Source organism: Lytechinus pictus, chromosome 17, assembly GCF_037042905.1.
Source record: "Lytechinus pictus isolate F3 Inbred chromosome 17, Lp3.0, whole genome shotgun sequence".
NCBI classification, from domain to species: domain Eukaryota; kingdom Metazoa; phylum Echinodermata; class Echinoidea; order Temnopleuroida; family Toxopneustidae; genus Lytechinus; species Lytechinus pictus.
Genome location: NC_087261.1, coordinates 19707323 through 19730809, shown reverse-complemented (window position 1 = coordinate 19730809; position 23487 = coordinate 19707323). Strand labels below are relative to the sequence as shown.

Genomic DNA, 23487 nt, shown 5'->3' with positions numbered 1-23487 from the left:
ATTTCTCTACAGTTTCAAGGAAATAAACAACGTATCTGTTTTTGTGTCAATATGGTTTCAAGAAATAATAATAAAAAAAAAATAATTTGATAATTAATAATTATTAATATTATCAATAAGTATTAATAATTAATGATTAATTAACTGTTTAAAAAAAGTGGTTGTAAGCAGAAAAAAATATGAAAACTGACAAGAGTCCTAAAAATGACTCATTTTCAGTTTAAGCATTTGAAAATTTGAGCTTGCGCTTTGTGCTCTCTTGCCCCCCCCCAAAAAAAAAATCCCTGTAGGATTTTTTTTTCCAAATGAAATATGCCCTTTTTAAAAAAGAAATACCTTCTTTAATAATAAAACATAATACATTTTAAGGTTCGAAAATCGCAGATTTTGAATCGTGCTTGCATCAATTATTGTTTAGTACAGTACTGCTAATGGTTACAAAAATGTATAGAATGTTGCTTTATGGTTGAAATATCCCAACTATTTGGCTCGCTTCCTGCACTCGCATCAATTATTGTACTCGTTCTCTTCCCGTTCACAAAAAAATGCTTAGAATGTCCAGTTTTCAGGTTGGAATATCACACATTTTTTAGCTCGCGCTTTGCGCTCGCATTATTTTTTATTGGTGAGTTATGTATCTTATTTAAAATGCAGTAATTAACTGCTTAATTAACTGCTTCCTTTACTGGTCAGTATATAAAAAGAATTAGCGAGCGCAAAGTTATTTTTTAGTTAGATACACATCTTTTTCATGATTACAAAACCAGCTCAGAATAAAATAATTTCCATGTCTTATTACACAACATCAGAATTTATTTTTTTTTCAAAACCGCTTGCTCGCTATGCTTTCTCGCTGAGAAGTAAAACCTAAAGCAAAATATCTATCTTATAATTAAAAATCATTTTAGAAGGCCTTTGCTCAACTTAATTTCTTTAAAACACACAATTACTTCACGCAGTTCATAATCTCATTTTGAAAATACATGTATCTGTTTGCACAAAAAAACTCATTTTGATAAATGGGTGCCTTTTTGGCGTTGACCCCCCCCCCATGATAATTTTCTGCTGCCCCTGTCCCAGGAAGTGCATGGAGAAAAACATACGTTGAGAATGCCAGGATCATATGACCGTGGTAATAATAATTATTGCAATGTAAATCGCCTATACAAAAATTATGGATTATGTGTACACAGGTAACTATATCATTATTTTAATAGGTCTCTATCATGAAATTATTTTTGTTTTAAATGTACAAAGGTTAATTTTTTTCTCGCTCAGTCCCCTCGCTCACATACATTTTACCATGTGTGATGTCTGCCGCCTAAGTATTGTTAGTTCATTGTTCTGTATATTGTAAGTTTGAAATGCCTTGGCCTTGAGGTTTTCAGGCCTCGGCCTTGGGTTTCCATGCCTTGGCCTTGGCCTTTGGTATTGAAGCCTTGACCTTGGGTATTAAAGCCTTGGCCTTGGAGGTTTGAGCCTTGACTACAACACTTAATAGCCGACTAATGTCATGGTTAACTTCGAACTGGTTAATTCCGAACTTCACGTTTAATTAGGTTTAGACAAATATCAGCTTATTTGCCATGGTTTAATATGTCTAGTCCGTGTACAAAACCAGTCCTAGATCTAATTTTTTAAAATCTTAGTTCTAGTCTATAGTCTCTATATCTAGACTCTGATCTACGCTGTATCAGCATGGAACCACTAGTGTACCAAGGGGGGAGGGGGGGGGGAAGACTGTCCCTCTGACGAGTCACAACTGATTCAGGGGACGTGCTCCCTTTGAGAAGCCAAATTAATAATTTGGAATGTAAAAATGCAATGAAAAAGACGTATGTCCCCTTTTTTTAACGTGAAGATCTTTTTTTTTTTCAGCTAAGAAATCCATAATTAATTTGGGGTGAATATCCTTTTTTTTTTTTGGGGGGGGGGGGGCTTGTCACATTTTTTCGCGGACGAAATATCCTCTAAAAAATTTGCCCCCCTTTTGGAAAATCCTAGGTACACCAGTGCGTGCATGGAACGTATTCTAACGTCAGGCACAAATTAACGTCAGTGATCTTGATCCCCGTCTTCACCCAAAATTAAGGATTTCGTAGGTGAAAAAAATTTGAAAAGAAAAAAAAGAAAGATTTTTTTCACGTTCAAAAGGGGGGACATACGTCTTTTTTCGTTGCATTTTGACATTACAAATTATTAATTTGGCTTCTCAAGGGGGGGGGGGGGCACGTCCCCTGGATCAGTTGTGACTCGTCAGGGGGGCAGTCTGCCCCCCCCCCCCTTTGGTACACTAGTGGTTCCATGCTGATAGCGCGTAGATCAGAGTCTAGATCTAGAGACTAGACTAGAACTAAGATATTTATTTTAGATCTAGGACTGGTTCTGTATACGGACTAGACATATTAAACCATGGTAAATAAGCTAATATTGGTCCAAACCTAATCAAACGTAAAGTTCGGAATTAACAAGTTCGAAGTTAACCATGGCATTAGTCGGCTATTCATATTAGTATTTTGGCATTAGACAGGTCCAGATTTGAGGTAAAGTTAATGCGCTAGCCTAAGCTAGCCCTACCCTAGCACATGTCTTGCCATTAATGGCAGCTAGTTTGATAAGTGTTTAAGAATTGGATGTATATATAGATCTAAGCCTATAAGGCCTAACTATGTAAGGGTACCGGTAATTTGACGATGCTAATTCATTCTGAGCAGCGTGAATGTACGATCGGCACTGGTCGAGGCCAAGTCCACGCGCATGCGTACTCTCAATCCGAAGACGCAAGTCATGAATATTCATATGTCGGTCCAGAACTCGGTGGGAAAAATAATTTCGCGTACCGGACAAGTGGTCAAACACATTGAAAACGGTTGATACTTACATTCAACACTTAACCAGCTTAATATACTATTTTGTTCTTCACTCTGAGTATATACTTTTGGAATTTTCTATCATATTAAAATGATCAGATGTATATACACTGATATATGTTTATGTAGCCAGAATAAGTCATATTTGAAATCTTTGGTTATTTCAATAGCCTTCACTATTAACTAGTCAAGCTGTTTCTTAAAACAACTGTAGTCAGGGAAAGACATTTCCCTTTTTATTTCTTGACTTTTTTAAATATTTTTTTTCAATATAACCGAGATATTATTATGCTGTCAGAATAGTCTACATATAATTTTGTCTATATATGTACACCTTTGAATCTTATGTATCATGACTCAATTTGTTAGTGATAATATGACAGTTTACATTATTATGTCAGCTAGTTTAATCTAAACATTTCACCACATTCAAACCAAAATTAAACCAATCTAATAGTATCTCTTTATTATCCTACTTTCAGAATTGTCTAGCTTGTTTGTAACTGAAATGAAAACCCATTTAGATATTCTTCCTTTCACAGGGTCTATCTCTGTCTATTTCAATCAAGATCTTCAGAATCTCTCTGATACGGTCGATGTAATATTAGTAAAAATAGTTATATTGTGATAGGTTGACAGTTTATCTATGTCAGATCAATATTACATGAACATGAATTATAAATGACACATTCTCTTATTTTGAAATATTGAGATTTTTTTATTTGGTAAAGGTATATGGTAAAAAAAAAAAAATCATTTTTGCATCTGAAACGTTGCTCTTTCTGCAAAATCTGTAACCAAGTAGGAAAAAAAGAATTTGATTTTTTTTTCTGTTGTGACGATTTCCGAAACAGTTGACCTTTTCAACACATTCATAATAAAATTAGGATTTCATTGAATCAGAGTTAGTCTTCCTCGTGTATTACGCTCATTTCTTTATTTAAAAAAAAAACGTTCTTGAACATAACTGACATTCTAAAATTGATGACACTTTTCAATTCTCAATACAGGACCACATTTTTTTTTCTCATTCTCCATAAAAATTTTCTGTTGTTACGATATGTAACCCCTGGTATCTCGAATTTATTTATGAAAAGGACTCTATAACACTAAGCGATTCTTTTATTGCAATATTCTCAAATGGTCATTTTGTTATCTGTTGAATTGTCTAAAAACATTTTTTTATTAATTCTGTTTTTTCCACATTAGGGGTCTATTTCAATTCTATTATGCTAAACATATCTAATCTTTTGGTTTCGCTTGAACTCGCTGCACAAAGTGTGCAAATCTAAGTTTTCTTTATATACATGTAAAAGCTTATTACATGCAAGATTCCATGAAGCTCTATCCAGTTTGAATACTAGTATCTAAAGTGTGGTACATGTGCATATTACTCTTACTGGAATTTTCTCACAATCATTATGCAAATGAGATCCCTTGTCGAATGTAATTTCTATAGTATCTATGCCTTTGCTATATTATCTCCCTGCTTGTATTAATCGTTTGCATACCTTTTGTATTCCATGTCAACGTTTGCCTATTCATGCTACCCTGTTGCACCTTGTTCCATTTAGTATCTCGCTTTCACTGTGATTTGTCAATGTCTATGTAGGCTACATGCATGTTAACATACTTGACAGTATAGGCCTATATTGTAGATTAATGACATGGACACAATTCTTATGTAAATGAATATCCTCATCGTCAACATACTTCACTTTTGCAAACAATTTTATTTCCTCGCTCTTACATTCCATAATACGCTTGAATGACTGGTAAATTGGAATTTTTTTTTCGGTTAACGATCCTATCCATGAGGTTATATAGAACATTGTTAGTACTCATTGTATTATGCCAACTTAGATTTCACCTTTTTTATATTGTCCTAAGACTAATGAATCTTTGAATTTTATCTAAACCAAATACATGTACTTGTACAGGTTAACAATATTCCGGAGGACCCCCCCCTTTTTTTCTCGTGTTTGTTACTGTGCAGCCCGGAGTCTGTTCGTCATACAATCATGTACGCTCAAAACATCCGACACACCCTTATTATTATGTACATATATCACTTTCACTCTCACCTGCACGCACCTTTCACCCCAAATTCACTACTCCTTATTTCAAACCGAAGTTTATTCAACCTTTTATGAATATAAACGACGTATTCATGAATAATGAAGTCTTTACACCCCAATGTAAATACTACACTGCAAACGAATTTAATTCAGCTTTCAATACAGCCAAAATTGATAAACCAACCGACTTTAGCCTTATGCACATACATATCAGAAGCTTGCAAAGAAATGTTGATACTTTCAGTGAGTTTTTATCTATATTGAATACATTTCCTTTTTCCTTAATCGCCATATCAGAAACCTGGTTACATTCAACTTCACCAACCATTTTCAATATTGACAATTATACATTTAAACATAGTGATCGTAAACGTGGAATGGGAGGGGGTGTCGCTTTTTATATTCACAATGATTTACATTTCAAAATAAGACATGACATTCAATTTGAAGGTATAGAATCTTTATTCATAGAAATTATTGATGATAATGTGGCGTAACCGAGCTATGTTGGGGTAGCGTTCTGCCGTCTCGCAGTCTCTAGAACCCGGTCCACGCTGTTCTTCACTCATTCAATTGTTTTGGGGAGCAGATTCTCTCACAAAAGTCTATTGTGCAACGTGGTACACTCTCTTCCTCTCAGACCTCTCTGAAATACATGTAGCATCAAGCACTAACACTCACCTTATAAAGAAAGCACAGTGGAAAGATCTAATGTACGGTGTAAGTCTTAGTTTAATATCGGGAGCTACTATTCACAACTGCACGTCATCACAGCTCCGAGCGAAGTCTGGGCTGTCCTCGGACCAGGTATAAAACTAAAAAGACCTAAAATAAATCCTTTCAAAACTCAACTCACCCTTCAAGAGTGAAACATCTTTGGCAGAAACAATAAGTACAAAAAAAAAATTAAAAAAAAAAATATCGTTAAGAATATACAGGTATATACAGGTATAGAATAAAAAGAAAGCACTCTTCTTAACACACTTATGAGTTTGAAGACATCTCTAAGACATCTCTAAAGAAAACCAAATAACATTTTGAGTTTCATGTCCAAACATGAGGTATCAAATGTTTTGTATAAAAAGTAGATACTGATCTTTTTTTTCAACTGCATGATCGATGACATCAAAATATAACTTTAATCAAGCACTGTCCTCACAAAACAAGAACAAAATGATATATGTACAGAAATATATAGAAAAAGCGAAGAGAGTTGTAGAGAGGAAAAATGTCAAGATGAGGAGGATATAGAAAAGATAAGAAGAAAGGCAAGGAAGACATAGGGTATAACATACATCAAGGCAATAAATCGGAATACAAAACAACAAGACGGAATGTTTCTCACGGAAGAGATACTGTTTTTTATATATAACAAAAGTTCTTAAAAGTGTTCTGGATGATGAGATCTTTAGCTGATCAATCTGTTTCGGCCTTGGTTGTTCCCACCATCATATCCACCGTAAACTCCTTTATGACTTCGTCCTCCGATACTAATTCTCCATTTCGGAACACTCGGCGCGTGGTTTTTTCGGTGATAGTTTTTAGGTTTCCGATAAGTCCACGCTCCAAATCCTCTACGGACATAGCCGGACCCACATGCCCCTCACGTACATGATTAATCTTGGTGTATGAAGCTTCAGGGACCGACTCGACAGCTTTTACCACCACCATGTGGTAGGTCCGTGCCTTTTCCTCGTAAATAGATTTCGATCCTCCGGAAAACACGTATGCCGAACTATGTTCGGCTACTCGGACTAAGTTCCCTGCTAAAATCCTGGTCGGTTTCTGGTCACCGATAGGCTTTCCCAACTTCACTTTCTCAGGCAAGTCCATGCCCCCCTCCTCTTCATCTTCAAGATCGGACTCAGACTCCTCAGACTGCTCATCCTGCACCTGTTGACGCAGGAGGCTAAGTGGTTTCCCACTGAGTCCTGGGCCCATTTTCCAAGAATTTACCGCTTCCACAGTGCCAGGAGAGACGTCGACTTGAATCTCTGCTTCAGCAATGGTTGGCTCTTGTACCTCACTGCAGATCCGAGTTGTTGTCTTCTCCTCATGTTCTCGAGTTTCCCGACCTTTTTCACGTTCACGTTCTCTTCCTCCTTTGTCGCTCAAGTGGACTTCCGACCTCACTTTTGAACGTCTCTCATGACTCACCATGTGGGCCCTAAGGTTATCTCTGCGGGAATACCCCATCTCACAAATGTCACAAGTATACAGCCTTTGACGTCGATGACTCTCGTCGATGTGTCGGTGCAGACTCCGTTTATGTGAGAACCTCGCTCCACAGTCGAAGCATTCAAAGTCAGACGCCACCCGGTGCCTCATCTTGAATCACTGTAATCAGAAGAACACAAACAAAACAAAATTGATTGAATTCTGTCTCAAAATGTCAGAATATATCACATCTGTCACAGGTTACATGCTACACATTAAATCACATATCTAGCTGGCGGATTTCTAGCTCTTGGGGGATTCCTTCTTATTGCCGGAACAGGAGCCTTTCGCGGAGCTGGTACGGGAGGCTCCTCAACTCCTGAACCTTCCCTCACAATTGGGTATATTCCCTCCTCTCCTACCTGGAGTCCCTCACTCTTATCGAGAACTCCATGCTCATTTTCATGAGCCTCTAACCAGGACTGAAGCGGCACTCCCTCGTAGGGCTTCAACCTGTCCACATGTACTACCTTCTTCTTGCCATTCTTCTTCTCCTGAATCCGGCAAGTAACATCCGACAATTGTTGAATGATTAAGTATGGACCTTCCCACTTTCTCTGTAGCTTTGGGGACAAGCCTTTAGTCTTCGCTTTGTTATGGAGCCAGGCAAACTTCCCAACCACCAAAGGGCTTCCCTCCGCTTTCGCATCATAGGTCTTCTTTTGCCGGCGGGCACTCTCTGCAAAGTTGTCTCGGGCTCTTTGGTGCGCTTCTTGCATTCGTTTCCTCAAAACAAATGCGTAATCCGTCTCCACATCAGTCTCCTCTTCCTCCCCACTCCTCAATACCTCCGTCGTGAGATCAATAGGAAGATGGATCTCCCGCCCTAACATGAGCATGTTTGGCGTCTCTTTTGTGGAGTCCTGGGGGGCACTGCGGTAGGCAAATACTGCCACTGCCAGCTTCTCATCCCAATCTCGTTGCCGCTTATGTGGTTCGATCATCATTGAAATCATGTTCAACAAAGTGCCATTGAACTTCTCAATGAGGCCATCGGATTTCGGATTGTAGGGGGTAGTGCGGGTTTTGCGAATGCCAAGGATATGGCACATTTCCCGGAAGACACATGACTCGAAATTCCGGCCCTGGTCTGAATGTAGGACTGTAGGGACACCAAACCGTCAGACGAACTCATTGACAAATTTGTTGGCAACTGTCTCAGCTGTCTGATCCGGTATTGGGTAGGCTTCCATCCACTTGGTAAAGTAGTCACCCACCACCAGGATGTACTTGTTTCCTCTTTCCGTCTCTGGGAGGGGACCAACAATATCGAGCGCAACCCTTTCCATTGGCATCCCAACAGAATCCTGTTGCAAGGGGGCTCTCCGTCTCTTCACTGGAGACTTCTTTGAGGCACAGACATTACATTGCCGTACCATCGACCGGATGTCGGCATCCATTCCCACCCAATAGAACCTCATCCTGACCTTTTCTCTTGTCTTGTTCTGGCCAAGGTGCCCACTTGATTTGCCACCATGCAATTCCTTCACAATATCTGTCCGAAGTACAGTTGGAAGCACCACATGCCAGGTCACATTCTGACCTTGGTCACACTCCCACTTCCTGTGGAGTATTTCCTGCTTCATGTCTAGCTGTGCCCACATCCTCCAATAGGACTTCTCCACACTAGACTTGGAAGCCACCGTTGACCAATCAGTCTAATGACTCCTGCTTTGCTTCCATGATCCACCTCAGCGAAGGATCTTGCTGTTGGTATTCCCTCATCTGTTCATTGCTAATGCCCGGTGTCACTGTTACTGCCTTGGCCTCTGCAAAGTTATCTTCAGTTATCTCTGCCTCTGAATCTTCTCGGTCCTCAAAGTCCCGCTTGCACTGAGGACAAGGTCGTCTTGAAAGGCTATCAGCGTTGGCATGTGATTTCCCTGCACGATGTACGATTTTGAGGTCGTACTCTGCTATCACTTGCAGCCAACGAGCCATCTGACCTTGCGGATCTCGGAAGTTCAAGAGCCAACGAAGTGCCCCATGATCCGTTCTGACCGTAAACCTCTGCCCGTATAAGTACTGTCGGAACTGCTTCAGAAATACTACCACGGCCAGTAACTCTTTCCGAGTCACGCAGTAGTTCTTTTCTGCCTTATGCAGCGCCCTGCTAGCATAGGATATGACACGTTCCTTCCCGTCCACCACTTGAGACAGGACAGCTCCAATCCCCTCATTGCTAGCATCTGTATCCAATATGTACTCATCTTTTGGGTCAGGGTACGCCAAAATGGGTGACTCCTGCAATCGCTTCTTGAGTTCTTGGAAGGCAGCTTCGCACTCTGCCGTCCAGGAGAACGTCTGACCTTTCTTGGTTAGGTTATGTAATGGACGGGCAATATCAGCGAATCCAGCTATAAATCTGCGATAGTAAGAGGCAAGTCCAAGGAAACTCTGTACGTCCTTGACACTTCTAGGGACTGGCCACTCCCTCACCACTCTAATCTTCTCTGGATCTGTTGAAATGCCTTCACCAGACACTACATGCCCCAAGTACAAGACACTCTCCCGAAACAAATGGCATTTCTTCGGTTTCAGTTTCAGACCTGCCTGTCGTAATCTCTGGAAGACCATGTCAAGTCGAGTCAATTCTTCCTCGATTGTCTTTGCAAATACAATCACATCATCTAGATACACCAAGAGCACTTCCCAATGTAGACCTCCAAGGACCCGTTCCATCAATCTTTCAAATGTCGAGGGGGCATTACACAAGCCGAAAGGCATCACCTTCCAACTGTAGAGTCCTCCCCTCACAACAAAAGCTGATTTCTTCTTCACTTCTTCATCCAACTCCACCTGCCAATACCCAGAGGCCAGGTCAAGAGTCGAAAACCATTTTGCACCTCCAAGTGCATCCAGCGAATCACCAATGCGGGGAATCGGGTATCCATCCTTGATCGTCAAGTTGTTTAACTTGCGATAGTCTTCACAGAACCTCTTTGAACCGTCCTTCTTCTTTACAAGAACAACATTGGAAGCCCATGGACTGGATGATGGCTCTATCCTGCCATTCGCCAGCATGTCCTTGATCTGCCGATCAATTTCTTCCTGTTCCTTAGGAGGGAATCTTCGAGGCCTCTCACGGATTGGAGGGCTATTTCCGGTGTTGATCTGATGTTTCACAAGACATGTTTTTCCTATGTCCGCGTCGGACTTTGCAAAAATGTCTTGGTTCTCACACAACAGCTTGGCAATTCTCCCATGGTACACCTTGTCAGTTCCTTCTTTGCTCCTTTCAAAGAGATCTTTCAGATGTTCAGGAACTTCATAGGTACCAGCCATGGGCTGTGCGTTGGATTCACACTCTTCTATATCTTCCTCACTGATGAGAGACAGGTGTCCCGCCAAGGTACCCTTGCGAATCATGCATGCCTTGGTGCCAGGATTGAACACTCGAACAGGTAGGGTTGCCTTCCCGGTTCCTACAACTACCCGTGCAACGGCAATCCCCTTGTGGAGAAGTTCACCATCTTCCGCGGGTTCTATAAGAGCAAGACCCATCCCTATCGGGACCCCTGTTGCATGACCTGGAAGCACCACTTCCTGACCAGGTGGTACACTGACGTTAGACCCAACAACGACCCTTGAGCAAAATGCACCTCCTCGTCCATCAGTGCATTTGATTCTTGCTCCCCTGATCCGAAGTTCCATGGTCTTGAAATCCAGAGTTGCCTCATTAGGAATTAGAAAATCTAATCCCAAAAGTCCATCTATCTGGTCAGTATTACCAAAAACAACTTGAAGAGGAAAAATGCATTTTCCAACCCCAAGCTCCAGCCAAGCACTACCTAGGGTATCCATTGTGCTACCGTCGGCATTCCTAACACCCACTTTCCTGAGGCTTGGTCTATTTGTTGAAGAAATTCTGTGATACAGGGATGACGACAAAATTGTATCGGTCGCTCCTGAATCTGCCAAAAGTCTGGCCTTCACTCCCCGAACCTCCACTTCAACAAATAGTCCACTTCTTGCCTTATCTGGTCTATAGTTTACAGTCACTTGTTCTACAGAAGGCATTCTATCTAGAGATCCTGTGTCTCTCCTGGGCCCTTGTTCTCCTCCAGCCTTCTCCCGGGCATCTGAGTTGGCTGAATATCGTTTCCCGAAGAACCCTGACCTTCCCTTCCCTGAGGGCAGTCCCGTTAAAAGTGTCCCTGTTCATGACACCTGTAACATTCATCCGACTCGGCTGCTTTCCTCCGCCGGTATGAACTGGGCCTCATTTGTCCAGCCCTACTGGATGATTCCTGCTTCGGAATTTTTCGTTCAATCCTTTTGAGTTCTTTCCAGATCTCACTGATTGTGGCCATTGGATCAACATCTACTGATCTGGATTGCCGATGCCTTCTACCAGACCGCTGTTCTTCCAGCCTGAAGAAATTGTCCGTGGCAAGGGCCGCTTGAATGGCCTCATCCATCGTTTCTGGCTTAGATCTGAACACCCCTTCTCTGATGGACTAGTCTTCTATTGCCTCAGAGAAATGTGTCCTAGCCAATCGATCCTGGGCATCCTCACTGAGCTCAGGGTATGCCAAGGTTGCCAACTCCCTGATGGCCTGCCCAAGCTCCTGAATTGTTTCCCTTGGCCCTTGACGTCTATGCCGCAGCTCAAGGAGGTAGTTCTCCGCTAGCTGACCAGGGCCAAATCTCTTACCCAAGAGACTCACAAGTTCTCGATACGTAATCTGGGCCGTATCTACAGTCTTGTTGCCCAAAATCTTGAGTGCTGACCCCCTTAGACTCGCTGCGAGGAAAACCTTTGCCTGGCTATCACTCCAGTTATTTGCCATCCTACAGGCATCAAAATGGCTAACATAATCCCTCCAGGGAGTCTTCCCATCGAATCTGTCGGGAGTTATATTAGGCTTACTTAAAGTCACCATAGGCTGGCGCTGGACTGCCACCTGTTCTGTAGGCAGATCAAGCCTACGCATCCCATGATCCACTGGTCCCCTCATTGGTATGACTGCATCTGGATTGTCCAAGTCACGCCTGTGCAGGAAGCTTGCCACAGGCGTTCCAATATCTCGTACTGGACCAGCTGCTGGTGTGCTGCTGGAAGGTAGCATTGTAGAATGGAAATTGTCCATTCTATCTTCTAATGTCTCCTCATGCCCAATCCTCATAGTTGCGCCTTTATCAATACGGCTGGCACCGTAATTGGCAGGTGAAACTGACATTCTTGTGGTCCCCGGATGAGTCTCCATCGACTCACATCCTTGGCGGACTGCCATAGATGGTCTTTCACCCTGAAAACGGTTGGGGAAACTTACTGGAGATTGACTTCTACGCAATCTATCCAGTTCCCTCATCAGTAGCCTATTCTGCTCGAGGAGATGTTCATTCTCAGTCTTTGACTTTCGGAGATCCTCATCTCCCCGCTGCACTTCTGCTGCAAGAATGTCAATTTCCTCCTCCATAGCCACTTGTTGGTTGTCCATTTCAGCACTATATGTTATGTATACAACAAAACTCCAATCAGGCACTATATATTTTCAGCCTAAAATGTATGCAGTAGCATTTACAGCCACACACACTCAGGGCGCTATTCACCAACGTATGTAGGCACTATCTCCGCCACACACACCCAGGGCGCTATTCACCAACGTGTGTAGGCACTATCTCCGCCACACACACCCAGGGCGCTATTCACCAACGTGTGTAGGCACTATCTCCGCCACACACATCCAGGGCGCTATTCACCAACGTGTGTAGGCACTATCTCCGCCACACACATCCAGGGCGCTATTCACCAACGTGTGTAGGCACTATCTCCGCCACACACACCCAGGGCGCTATTCACCAACGTGTGTAGGCACTATCTCCGCCACACACACCCAGGGCGCTATTCACCAACGTGTGTAGGCACTATCTCCGCCACACACACCCAGGGCGCTATTCACCAACGTGTGTAGGCACTATCTCCGCCACACACATCCAGGGCGCTATTCACCAACGTGTGTAGGCACTATCTCCGCCACACACATCCAGGGCGCTATTCACCAACGTGTGTAGGCACTATCTCCGCCACACACACCCAGGGCGCTATTCACCAACGTGTGTAGGCACTATCTCCGCCCCAATATCCAGGGCGCTATTCACCAACGTGTGTAGGCACTATCTCCGCCACACACATCCAGGGCGCTATTCACCAACGTGTGTAGGCACTATCTCCGCCACACACATCCAGTGCGCCATTCACCAACGTGTGTAGGCACTGTCTCCGCCACACACATCCAGGGCGCTATTCACCAACGTGTGTAGGCACTATCTCCGCCACACACATCCAGGGCGCTATTCACCAACGTGTGTAGGCACTATCTCCGCCACACACATCCAGGGCGCTATTCACCAACGTGTGTAGGCACTATCTCCGCCACACACATCCAGGGCGCTATTCACCAACGTGTGTAGGCACTATCTCCGCCACACACACCCAGGGCGCTATTCACCAACGTGTGTAGGCACTATCTCTTCTTGCCTCTCTCCAGGCTCCCTTCCTCTGCGCTATCCACGCTGTCGCCAACACACACACTCCGGGTGCTATTCACCATGTGCATCGGCGCTCTCTTCTTGCCTCTCTCCAGGCTCCCTTCCTCTGCGCTATCCACGCTGTCGCCAACACACACACTCGTGGTGCTATTCACCAACGGGCATAGGCGCTCTCTTCTTGCCTCTCTCCAGGCACCCTTCCTCGGCTCTCTTTACCCCTCTCTCCTGGCGATCTTCATAGGAGATATACGTGGCGCTCCCTGTAATACAGGCGCCTAAGTTGTCTGAGCTTCCAATACCACGTTGTTCAATCCCACCGCGGCCACTAGTGTGGCGTAACCGAGCTCTGTTGGGGTAGCGTTCTGCCGTCTCGCAGTCTCTAGAACCCGGTCCACGCTGTTCTTCACTCATTCAATTGTTTTGGGGGGCAGATTCTCTCACAAAAGTCTATTGTGCAACGTGGTACACTCTCTTCCTCTCAGACCTCTCTGAAATACATGTAGCATCAAGCACTAACACTCACCTTATAAAGAAAGCACAGTGGAAAGATCTAATGTACGGTGTAAGTCTTAGTTTAATATCGGGAGCTACTATTCACAACTGCACGTCATCACAGCTCCGAGCGAACTGACGTACTTTTCCATACCAGTATCACAACATAAACATATCGCCCTCTACGATCAAATTATGACATATAACTTAAAGGTATAACTCATTATGCTACAATAACAATAAAAACAAATTAGTCGGTGTAGTCTATAGACCACCAAATAACATCGCTAACATATTTTTCGATAAATTGGAATCCTGTCTTGAAACAATATCACACGAAAACAAGGACATTTATCTCATGGGAGATTTTAACATAGACATATCAATGCCTTACTCTCCTCTTGGCCAACAGTTAATTAATTTGTTTTCATCATTTTCCTTTAAACCTCTCATAAATAAACCAACGCGGATAACAAGTACATCACACACAATAATAGATAACATATTTTGCAATGCAAATTTATTAGATAATAATAACAACAACAACGGAATAATTTACTACGACATTTCTGACCATCTACCAATCTTTACGATATGCCGAGATTATAAACATTTACATAAACCACACAATAAAGGAAAAGTCACCCGGCGAAAAGAAACTAAACATAACATAGATGCTCTCAAAACTGATTTGAGTGCAGAGGGCTGGCAAGATGTTTTTAGAGAAGATAATGTTAACAAATCATATGATATATTTCTTAATAAACTTCTTCAATACTATGACAAAAATATACCTCTGACGAGAATTAACCCAAATAAAAAGAAGAATAAACAACCATGGATCACCCAAGGTATAATTAAATCAATATTCACTCGTAATCGATTATATAAGATATCGCTTAAATCTCCCACTCAAGAACATATACACAAATACAAAAAATATCGAAATAAATTAACATCAATAATCCGTCAAGCCCGTAAATCATATTTTTCTAACAAAATAGAAAACAACAAAGATAATAACAAAACATTGTGGAACACAGTCAATGAAATGTTAGGTAAAAAAATGCATGGTCTTAATAATGTTGATTTCCTTCTAAACGGGCATAAAACGCAAGATCCTTCCGAAATTGCTAATGCATTCAATTCTTTTTTCACCAATGTTGGCCCTAATCTTTCATCTAAAATAGTAACTAATGCTAACGACTTTACAAAATATTTAGATAACCATACTGAACATTCCTTATTTTTCAACCCCACTAATATTTATGAAATTATAGAAATAGTTCGATCATTTAAACCTACTAAATCTAGTGGTCATGACGGTATCAGTGTACATTTACTTAAACAAATAATTCATTTTGTGGCTTCTCCACTTTCACATATATTCAATTTATCTCTCACAAATGGAATTTTCCCGGATCAACTTAAAATTGCAAAAATAATTCCCATATACAAAAAAGAAGACCCTTGCCAAATCGCCAACTACCGCCCTATTTCATTATGACCAAGCATATCTAAAATACTTGAAAAAATAATTTACAAACGACTATATTCTTTTTTGGACACAAATGAACTATTAATTCCTAATCAATACGGTTTCAGGACACATCACTCAACTGCCTATGCAATTTTACAATTATACGACAAAATAACAGATTCACTTTCAAAAAAAGAGCACACTGTCGGGGTTTTCATGGACCTATCGAAAGCATTCGATACTATCGATCATCATATACTATTGAGTAAATTAAAAACATATGGGATTAGAGGAATTGTTTTATCATTGTTTAAAGATTATCTATACAATAGATATCAATATGTTAATTTTAACTCTAAATCTTCTGAAGTTTGTAATGTTAAGTGTGGAGTACCACAGGGTTCTATCTTAGGCCCTTTGTTATTTTTAATTTATATGAATGATACAATCAATGCTTCACCCTTACTTACTTATGTTCTTTTTGCTGATGATACTAACGTATTTTTTTCACACAGTAACTTAGACACGCTTGTAGCAGTACTAAATATTGAATTAAATAAATTGTCCATGTGGTTTAAATCAAATAAACTCTCCTTAAACATTAACAAAACAAATTTCATGTACTTTAAACACATCAATTCTAATCATATATTTCGTGGCTCCATTAACATCGATAACATCCATCTTGCTGAAAAACAAGAATCGAAATTCTTATGTGTATTAATTGACTCTAATTTAACTTGGAATAGCCACATTCGTTACATTAGCACACTTGTTGCCAGAGGTATTGGCATAATATTCAAACTGAAATATTGTCTTTCCAAAAGATCACTATTTATGCTGTACAATTCTTTTATTTTGTCACATATATCATATTGCAACATACTGTGGGGTAATTGCAACAAAACGAAAATAGACTCAATTCTACGCCTTCAAAAGAAAGCACTCCGCATTTCCTCCCACTCGCAATTTTTAGCACATACTGATCCTATTTTTTGGAACCTTAAAACGTTAAAAATTCATGACATTCATACTTTCCAAACTGCCATTTTCATGTACAAGTTCTCAACTAAATCTATACCTACACCCTTTCAAGATATTTTTGTTTACAACAGCAACATTCATTCATATCCTACACGCCACTCAATCCAACATCCACCTCACAAACCCGATAACAATATTAGCACACAAAACGATCAGACATCATGGCCCAGACATCTGGAATGATTTGCCAAATGATATTAAACTTACTGCATCTATCTTTTCTTTTAAAGCTTCATTAAAGAAATATCTTTTATCGAAGTATTCTTAAATATCACACCTGCACATTCACCCACTTGCACACACACGCACACTTCATTTCTTCTTTCTCGTTTTCTTCTTTCTCCTTTTCTGATGATTTGTGACGTAAGATTTTCTTTCAGACCTACACATATAGAATATTTGGTTTCCATGTAGCCCCTGATCCCACTTTGGCTGCTATTACTCAAGCATTTTTTTGCTTATATAGTTTGCCACTGCATTTGTTTATTTCACTGCTTTGTCTTATCTTTAAATTGTATTCATGTCGTAATTTTGTTATAACACTGCTATAAATTTGTCACTTTACAATGTATTTTCAACGATTATGTTTATGTATTGTAAATTTTATTATTGACTTTACAATAAATGCAGAAACTCCTGCCAAAAAAAAAAAAAAAAAAAAAAAAAAAGATTGGCTAACGGAAAATGGTCGGTTTGCAGCCTGAATTTTCGTCCTAGCAAGAAATATGCAAATTTCTTGATCGCCCAAACTAGCGCAAGACACTCACGCTCGATGATTGGATATGCGCGTTCTCGAGCGTTCAACTTACGACTTGCGAACTGGATTGGGTATAGCACCTCTTCATGTGGTTGCAACAATACCGCACCAATACCTACATCCGAAGCATCCGTACGGAGTACAAATTCCTTCGCGAAGTCTGGTAGATGAAGAATTGGAAACTTGCCTATACGTTCCTTCAGAACCCGAAAGGCTGTCTCTTGTGCCTCACCCCAACTTACCTTGTTTGATGCCTTGTCCTTTGTTAGGTCTGTCAAGGGTGCAGCTATTACCGCCATGTTTGGAATGAACTTTCTATAATAACTCGCTAGGCCTATCAAAGCTCTTACCTCCTTCTTAGTCGTCGGCCTCGTCGCCTTGAGCATCTTGTCGACTCCTTCCTGAGTGGGTGTAACTTCACCTTTACCAACCATGTGTCCTAGGAATTCGATTGTGGTACAACCGAAGTGGCACTTGGTTGGCCTTGCTGTGAGATTAGCGGCACGAAGAGCTGCAAGTACTCTCTTGACATCATCGACATGTTCATTCCACGTAGAACTGTAGATCAGGATATCGTCTATGTAGTTGACGACGTGTGGTATCCCGTGAAGTAGAATTCTCATCATCCTCGTGAAGAGAGCTGGGGCATTAACCATGCCAAATGGGAGGACTCTGAATTGATACTGGCCATCCGGAGTTACAAAGGAAGTTTTCTCCCTGTCCTTTGCCTGGACAGATATTTGCCAATATCCTTTGCACAGATCAATCTTTGAAAAGAACTTTGCCCCTCCTACATCTGCAAGTATCTCCTCCATGTTTGGTATGGGCTCATTGTCCACCACGGTTACGGCGTTTATCTTCCGATAGTCTACACAAAAACGATTCTTACCGTCCTTCTTCTGTACAATGACGACGGGTGACGCGAATGGAGAGGTAGACTTCTCGATGATTCCCATCTTCAACATCATGTCGACCTCTTCCTTGATTGTGTTTCGGATCGCTTGTGGGACTTGGTAAGGTCTTGAACGTATATAGGATTGAGTGCTCAGGTTCACGCTGTGACTGACGATGTCCGTCTGACCAGGTACATCTGTCATAATATCTGCGAACTCTCGAATCAGCTTCTCCATTTTCGCTCGCTGTGGTTCATCAATTCCTTCACCAAATCTCACATCATCAACTCCTTCAGTCTGCTCCATTGACGGGAAGGAAAGCCCTAATACACCATCACCATACTCGTTATCGTCGTCATCAACAATGACTTGAATTGCATTACCTATTTCCAGAGGTACATCATCTCCTACGTGATGGACATCTTCCTCAACGTCGTGGTCATTCTTATCGATATTGTCGTCATCCTCCTTGACATCATGGTGAACATCCTCGACGTTATCGATATTCTCCTCGAGGTCGTCGACTCGCTCTTCCTGCAATCTCTCTACATACAGCTTCATGAGGTTAGCGTGGAAGGTCTTCCTCTTCTTGCCGATCTGCAGCACATAGTTGTGGCGAGCAGCCTTGCTTACTACGTCAAACGGACCCTTCCACTGCATCAAGAGCTTGTTCGAACTAGTAGGGAGAAGTAACAGCACCCGATCGTCGCACTCAAATCTCCGCTCTCTAGCCTTCACATCGAAATGCTTCTTGTATTTCCTCGACGACTTCTCAAGCTCAGTCTTTGCCACTTTACAAGTCATCTCCAGTCTGTCCTGTAAGTCAAGAACATATTGGTAAGTAGATTTCACATCCTCTTCGGCTATTTCTTCGGACCATAATTCCTTCAAGATCGTTAGAGGACCCCTAACTGCCCTTCCATACATTAACTCGAAGGGTGAATACCCTAAACTCTCGTGAGGAACTTCGCGGTATGCAAATAAGAGAGCTGGTAAATACCTGTCCCAATCCCTAGGACATTCCTGGCACATTCTCCTAAGCATTTGCTTCAATGTACCGTTGAACCTTTCACAGGCACCATTTGCCATAGGGTGATATGGAGTTGTGTGAAACTGCTTAACCCCAAGTAAGCGTGACACTTCCCTCATTACTCCTGACACAAATTGGGTACCATTATCAGAAAGAATTTCGTTTGGAATTCCTAACCTAGAAAAGACTTCCATTAAAGCCTCAGCTACCCTCTCTGCCTCAATACTCGGCAGCGCCACAGCTTCAGGATATCGCGTAGCTAAATCAACGATCGTTAGGATGTAGCGATTGCCTCGATCTGTTATAGGTTGAAGGGGACCTACAAAATCTACTGCTATTCTCCTGAAACATGTATCAATCAGGGGTGGCATAACTAAAGGTACTTTACCGACCTTTCCTTTAGGAGTAGTGCGTTGACAAGGGTCACAAGCCGCACAGTACCGTCTGACGTCCGACTGCAATCCAGGCCAGTAGAAATGGGACATTATCCGTTCAGTAGTCTTCTTCGCCTTGAGATGTCCTGCCAGCGCGGAGTCGTGAGCAAGCCGCATAACCTGGCTTCTGTAAGGCTTTGGAACTACCAACTGGGTGTACACCTGTCTGTTGACCTGTGGGAATGACTGATATTCACGGAAAAGGAGACCATTTTTATAGAAATAACGCACTTTACTGCCTTTCCCAACAGTTTTAGCCTCACCTCCTTCGGCAGCAATTTTCCGAAGTTTCTCAAGAGACTTGTCTTCCTGCTGGGAGGTGATTATGTCCTTTCTAGTAGCTGCGATCTCAGGCTCTCCTGCAGATCCAATTGGCCTCCATGGCTCCTTCTCACGTTGCTTCATTCCACGAGTCTTTACTCCTGCTCCCTGAATGGTTACATCCGGTTCCGTCGTCTCTGCGCTGATGGATGACTCGTTAGCAACCTCGGGTGGAACATAGTGTTGACCATTATCGTTGACTTCTAACTTCTCGCCCGCCTCCAAAGTCAGTTCCTCAGTGTGATCCTGTAGTTTCTTTGCTCCTGGAATATTACCAATTATAACATCGTAGAGTGGGTTAGTCATGCAAAGGGCATTTACCTTACCTGTAAATACAGGACTTCTTACCTCCACTGTTGCAATTGGCACATATCTTACCGTTCTATCTATGAGAAGGCATAACTGTTTTTCACCAGTGAAGTTTTCCTCATCTACTAACCCAGAACGGACAATCACAATACTACTTCCAGAATCCCGCAGTACACTTGCTGGCTTACCATCCAGCATGCCTTTATATACTGGCATATCAGTACCTACCGTGCATCCAGCACTAATAACCGGAAGTTTATGCCCACATTGTAGGGTTACAGCCTGCGATTCATCACTAAAACCCATACTACGATGACCACATTCCTTAGTGTCAGAACCCGGACAGAATCCAGCGATACAAGCACCAACAATTTGCTTGCGCGCCCCTGACTGAAATGAGTCTGGTTGCTTACCCTTGATATCTCGCTTGCGATCTGGACACCTGTTCGCTAAGTGTCCCTGCTTTCCACAGGCATAACAAGGGCCTTTAGTGTTTTGACTCTTTTCGTGTCGTTCATTTCCGTTGACACTTTTACGCGCCTTCTCACCACTCTGCGCGTTCCTACTGGAACCACGTGGTGTAGTTCCATGGGCTGCACTATATTTCTCTGCAATATCAATCAATTCCGATAAGCTTTTAGGGCTACGCTCCCTAATGAAAACTGCGGTTGAGCGATCACAACTTTCAAGAACTTGATCCATAACCAATAGTTCAAGTAATGAATCATAAGATGCATCTTTCCCGCTTAACTCTACCCAGCGCTTCGCGTAATTGTTTAATCTAGCAGCGTATTGCTTAAACGTCTCAGAACTGCCACGTTTCGCATCCCGAAATCGTTGGCGAAATCCCTCGCTTGTTAAAGCAAAATGCTGCAGCAGCGTAGATTTCAAAGCTCTATAATTGCTTGCGTCTTCAGTGGGCATCCGAGTATAGACTTCCAAAGCCTGACCTGTCAGCAGATTACCTAATGCGCATGCCCAATATTCCGTCGGCCATTTCTGCAAATTTGCATGACGCTCGAACCTTAGAATATAAGCATCTAATTCATCAGAGTCTGCTCTGAACACTGGCATGCTCGGCACATTCCCTGAAAGACCCTTGATAACATTCTGTTTTTCTCTTAATTGAGCTAATTCTATTTCATGTTCTCTTTCCTTTTCACGTTCTTGTCTTTCCCTCATCCGTTCCTCACGCTCAGCATTTTGTTGCTGACGTGTTTCTTCCTTTAGTTGTTTTTCTTTGGACTCTACATAATCTAATAATTCTTTACCTTCAAGGCCACATTTCTGACCCAACTTCATAAATGCCTCAATTTCCATATTTGCGAGAGGTCAATAACAGATATAAACAATTGAAAGATTAGTCAGTGATAAACTCAGTAAACCTACAAACGCCAAACTAGAATAAAGTCAAAGCCTGTCTGTTCTATTCTCTATCCTACAAAAATCACCTTCTCCCGGACGCGAAATTATTTTTCCCACCGAGTTCTGGACCGACATATGAATATTCATGACTTGCGTCTTCGGATTGAGAGTACGCATGCGCGTGGACTTGGCCTCGACCAGTGCCGATCGTACATTCACGCTGCTCAGAATGAATTAGCATCGTCAAATTACCGGTACCCTTACATAGTTAGGCCTTATAGGCTTAGATCTATATATACATCCAATTCTTAAACACTTATCAAACTAGCTGCCATTAATGGCAAGACATGTGCTAGGGTAGGGCTAGCTTAGGCTAGCGCATTAACTTTACCTCAAATCTGGACCTGTCTAATGCCAAAATACTAATATGAATAGCCGACTAATGCCATGGTTAACTTCGAACTTGTTAATTCCGAACTTTACGTTTGATTAGGTTTGGACCAATATTAGCTTATTTACCATGGTTTAATATGTCTAGTCCGTATACAGAACCAGTCCTAGATCTAAAATAAATATCTTAGTTCTAGTCTAGTCTCTAGATCTAGACTCTGATCTACGCGCTATCAGCATGGAACCACTAGTGTACCAAAGGGGGGGGGGGGCAGACTGCCCCCCTGACGAGTCACAACTGATCCAGGGGACGTGCCCCCCCCCCCCCTTGAGAAGCCAAATTAATAATTTGTAATGTCAAAATGCAACGAAAAAAGACGTATGTCCCCCCTTTTGAACGTGAAAAAAATCTTTCTTTTTTTTCTTTTCAAATTTTTTTCACCTACGAAATCCTTAATTTTGGGTGAAGACGGGGATCAAGATCACTGACGTTAATTTGTGCCTGACGTTAGAATACGTTCCATGCACGCACTGGTGTACCTAGGATTTTCCAAAAGGGGGGCAAATTTTTTAGAGGATATTTCGTCCGCGAAAAAATGTGACAAGCCCCCCCCCCCCCAAAAAAAAAAAAGGATATTCACCCCAAATTAATTATGGATTTCTTAGCTGAAAAAAAAAAAGATCTTCACGTTAAAAAAAGGGGACATACGTCTTTTTCATTGCATTTTTACATTCCAAATTATTAATTTGGCTTCTCAAAGGGAGCACGTCCCCTGAATCAGTTGTGACTCGTCAGAGGGACAGTCTTCCCCCCCCCCTCCCCCCTTGGTACACTAGTGGTTCCATGCTGATACAGCGTAGATCAGAGTCTAGATATAGAGACTATAGACTAGAACTAAGATTTTAAAAAATTAGATCTAGGACTGGTTTTGTACACGGACTAGACATATTAAACCATGGCAAATAAGCTGATATTTGTCTAAACCTAATTAAACGTGAAGTTCGGAATTAACCAGTTCGAAGTTAACCATGACATTAGTCGGCTATTAAGTGTTGTAGTCAAGGCTCAAACCTCCAAGGCCAAGGCTTTAATACCCAAGGTCAAGGCTTCAATACCAAAGGCCAAGGCCAAGGCATGGAAACCCAAGGCCGAGGCCTGAAAACCTCAAGGCCAAGGCATTTCAAACTTACAATATACAGAACAATGAACTAACAATACTTAGGCGGCAGACATCACACATGGTAAAATGTATGTGAGCGAGGGGACTGAGCGAGAAAAAAATTAACCTTTGTACATTTAAAACAAAAATAA

General features: G+C 41.9%; 1 protein-coding gene across 1 annotated transcript; it reads right to left on the bottom strand.

Moving 5' to 3' along the window:
• Nucleotides 1–16296: 16296 nt before the first annotated feature.
• LOC135157355 (uncharacterized) lies at nucleotides 16297–21740 on the bottom strand. Its single transcript, XM_064112585.1, has 2 exons — nucleotides 17676–21740; nucleotides 16297–16320 (listed from the first exon to the last, which is right to left on the bottom strand). The coding sequence occupies exons 1-2, from the start codon at nucleotides 21738–21740 to the stop codon at nucleotides 16297–16299; spliced, it is 4089 nt and encodes a 1362-aa protein (XP_063968655.1).
• Between the last annotated feature and the right edge of the window lie 1747 nt (nucleotides 21741–23487).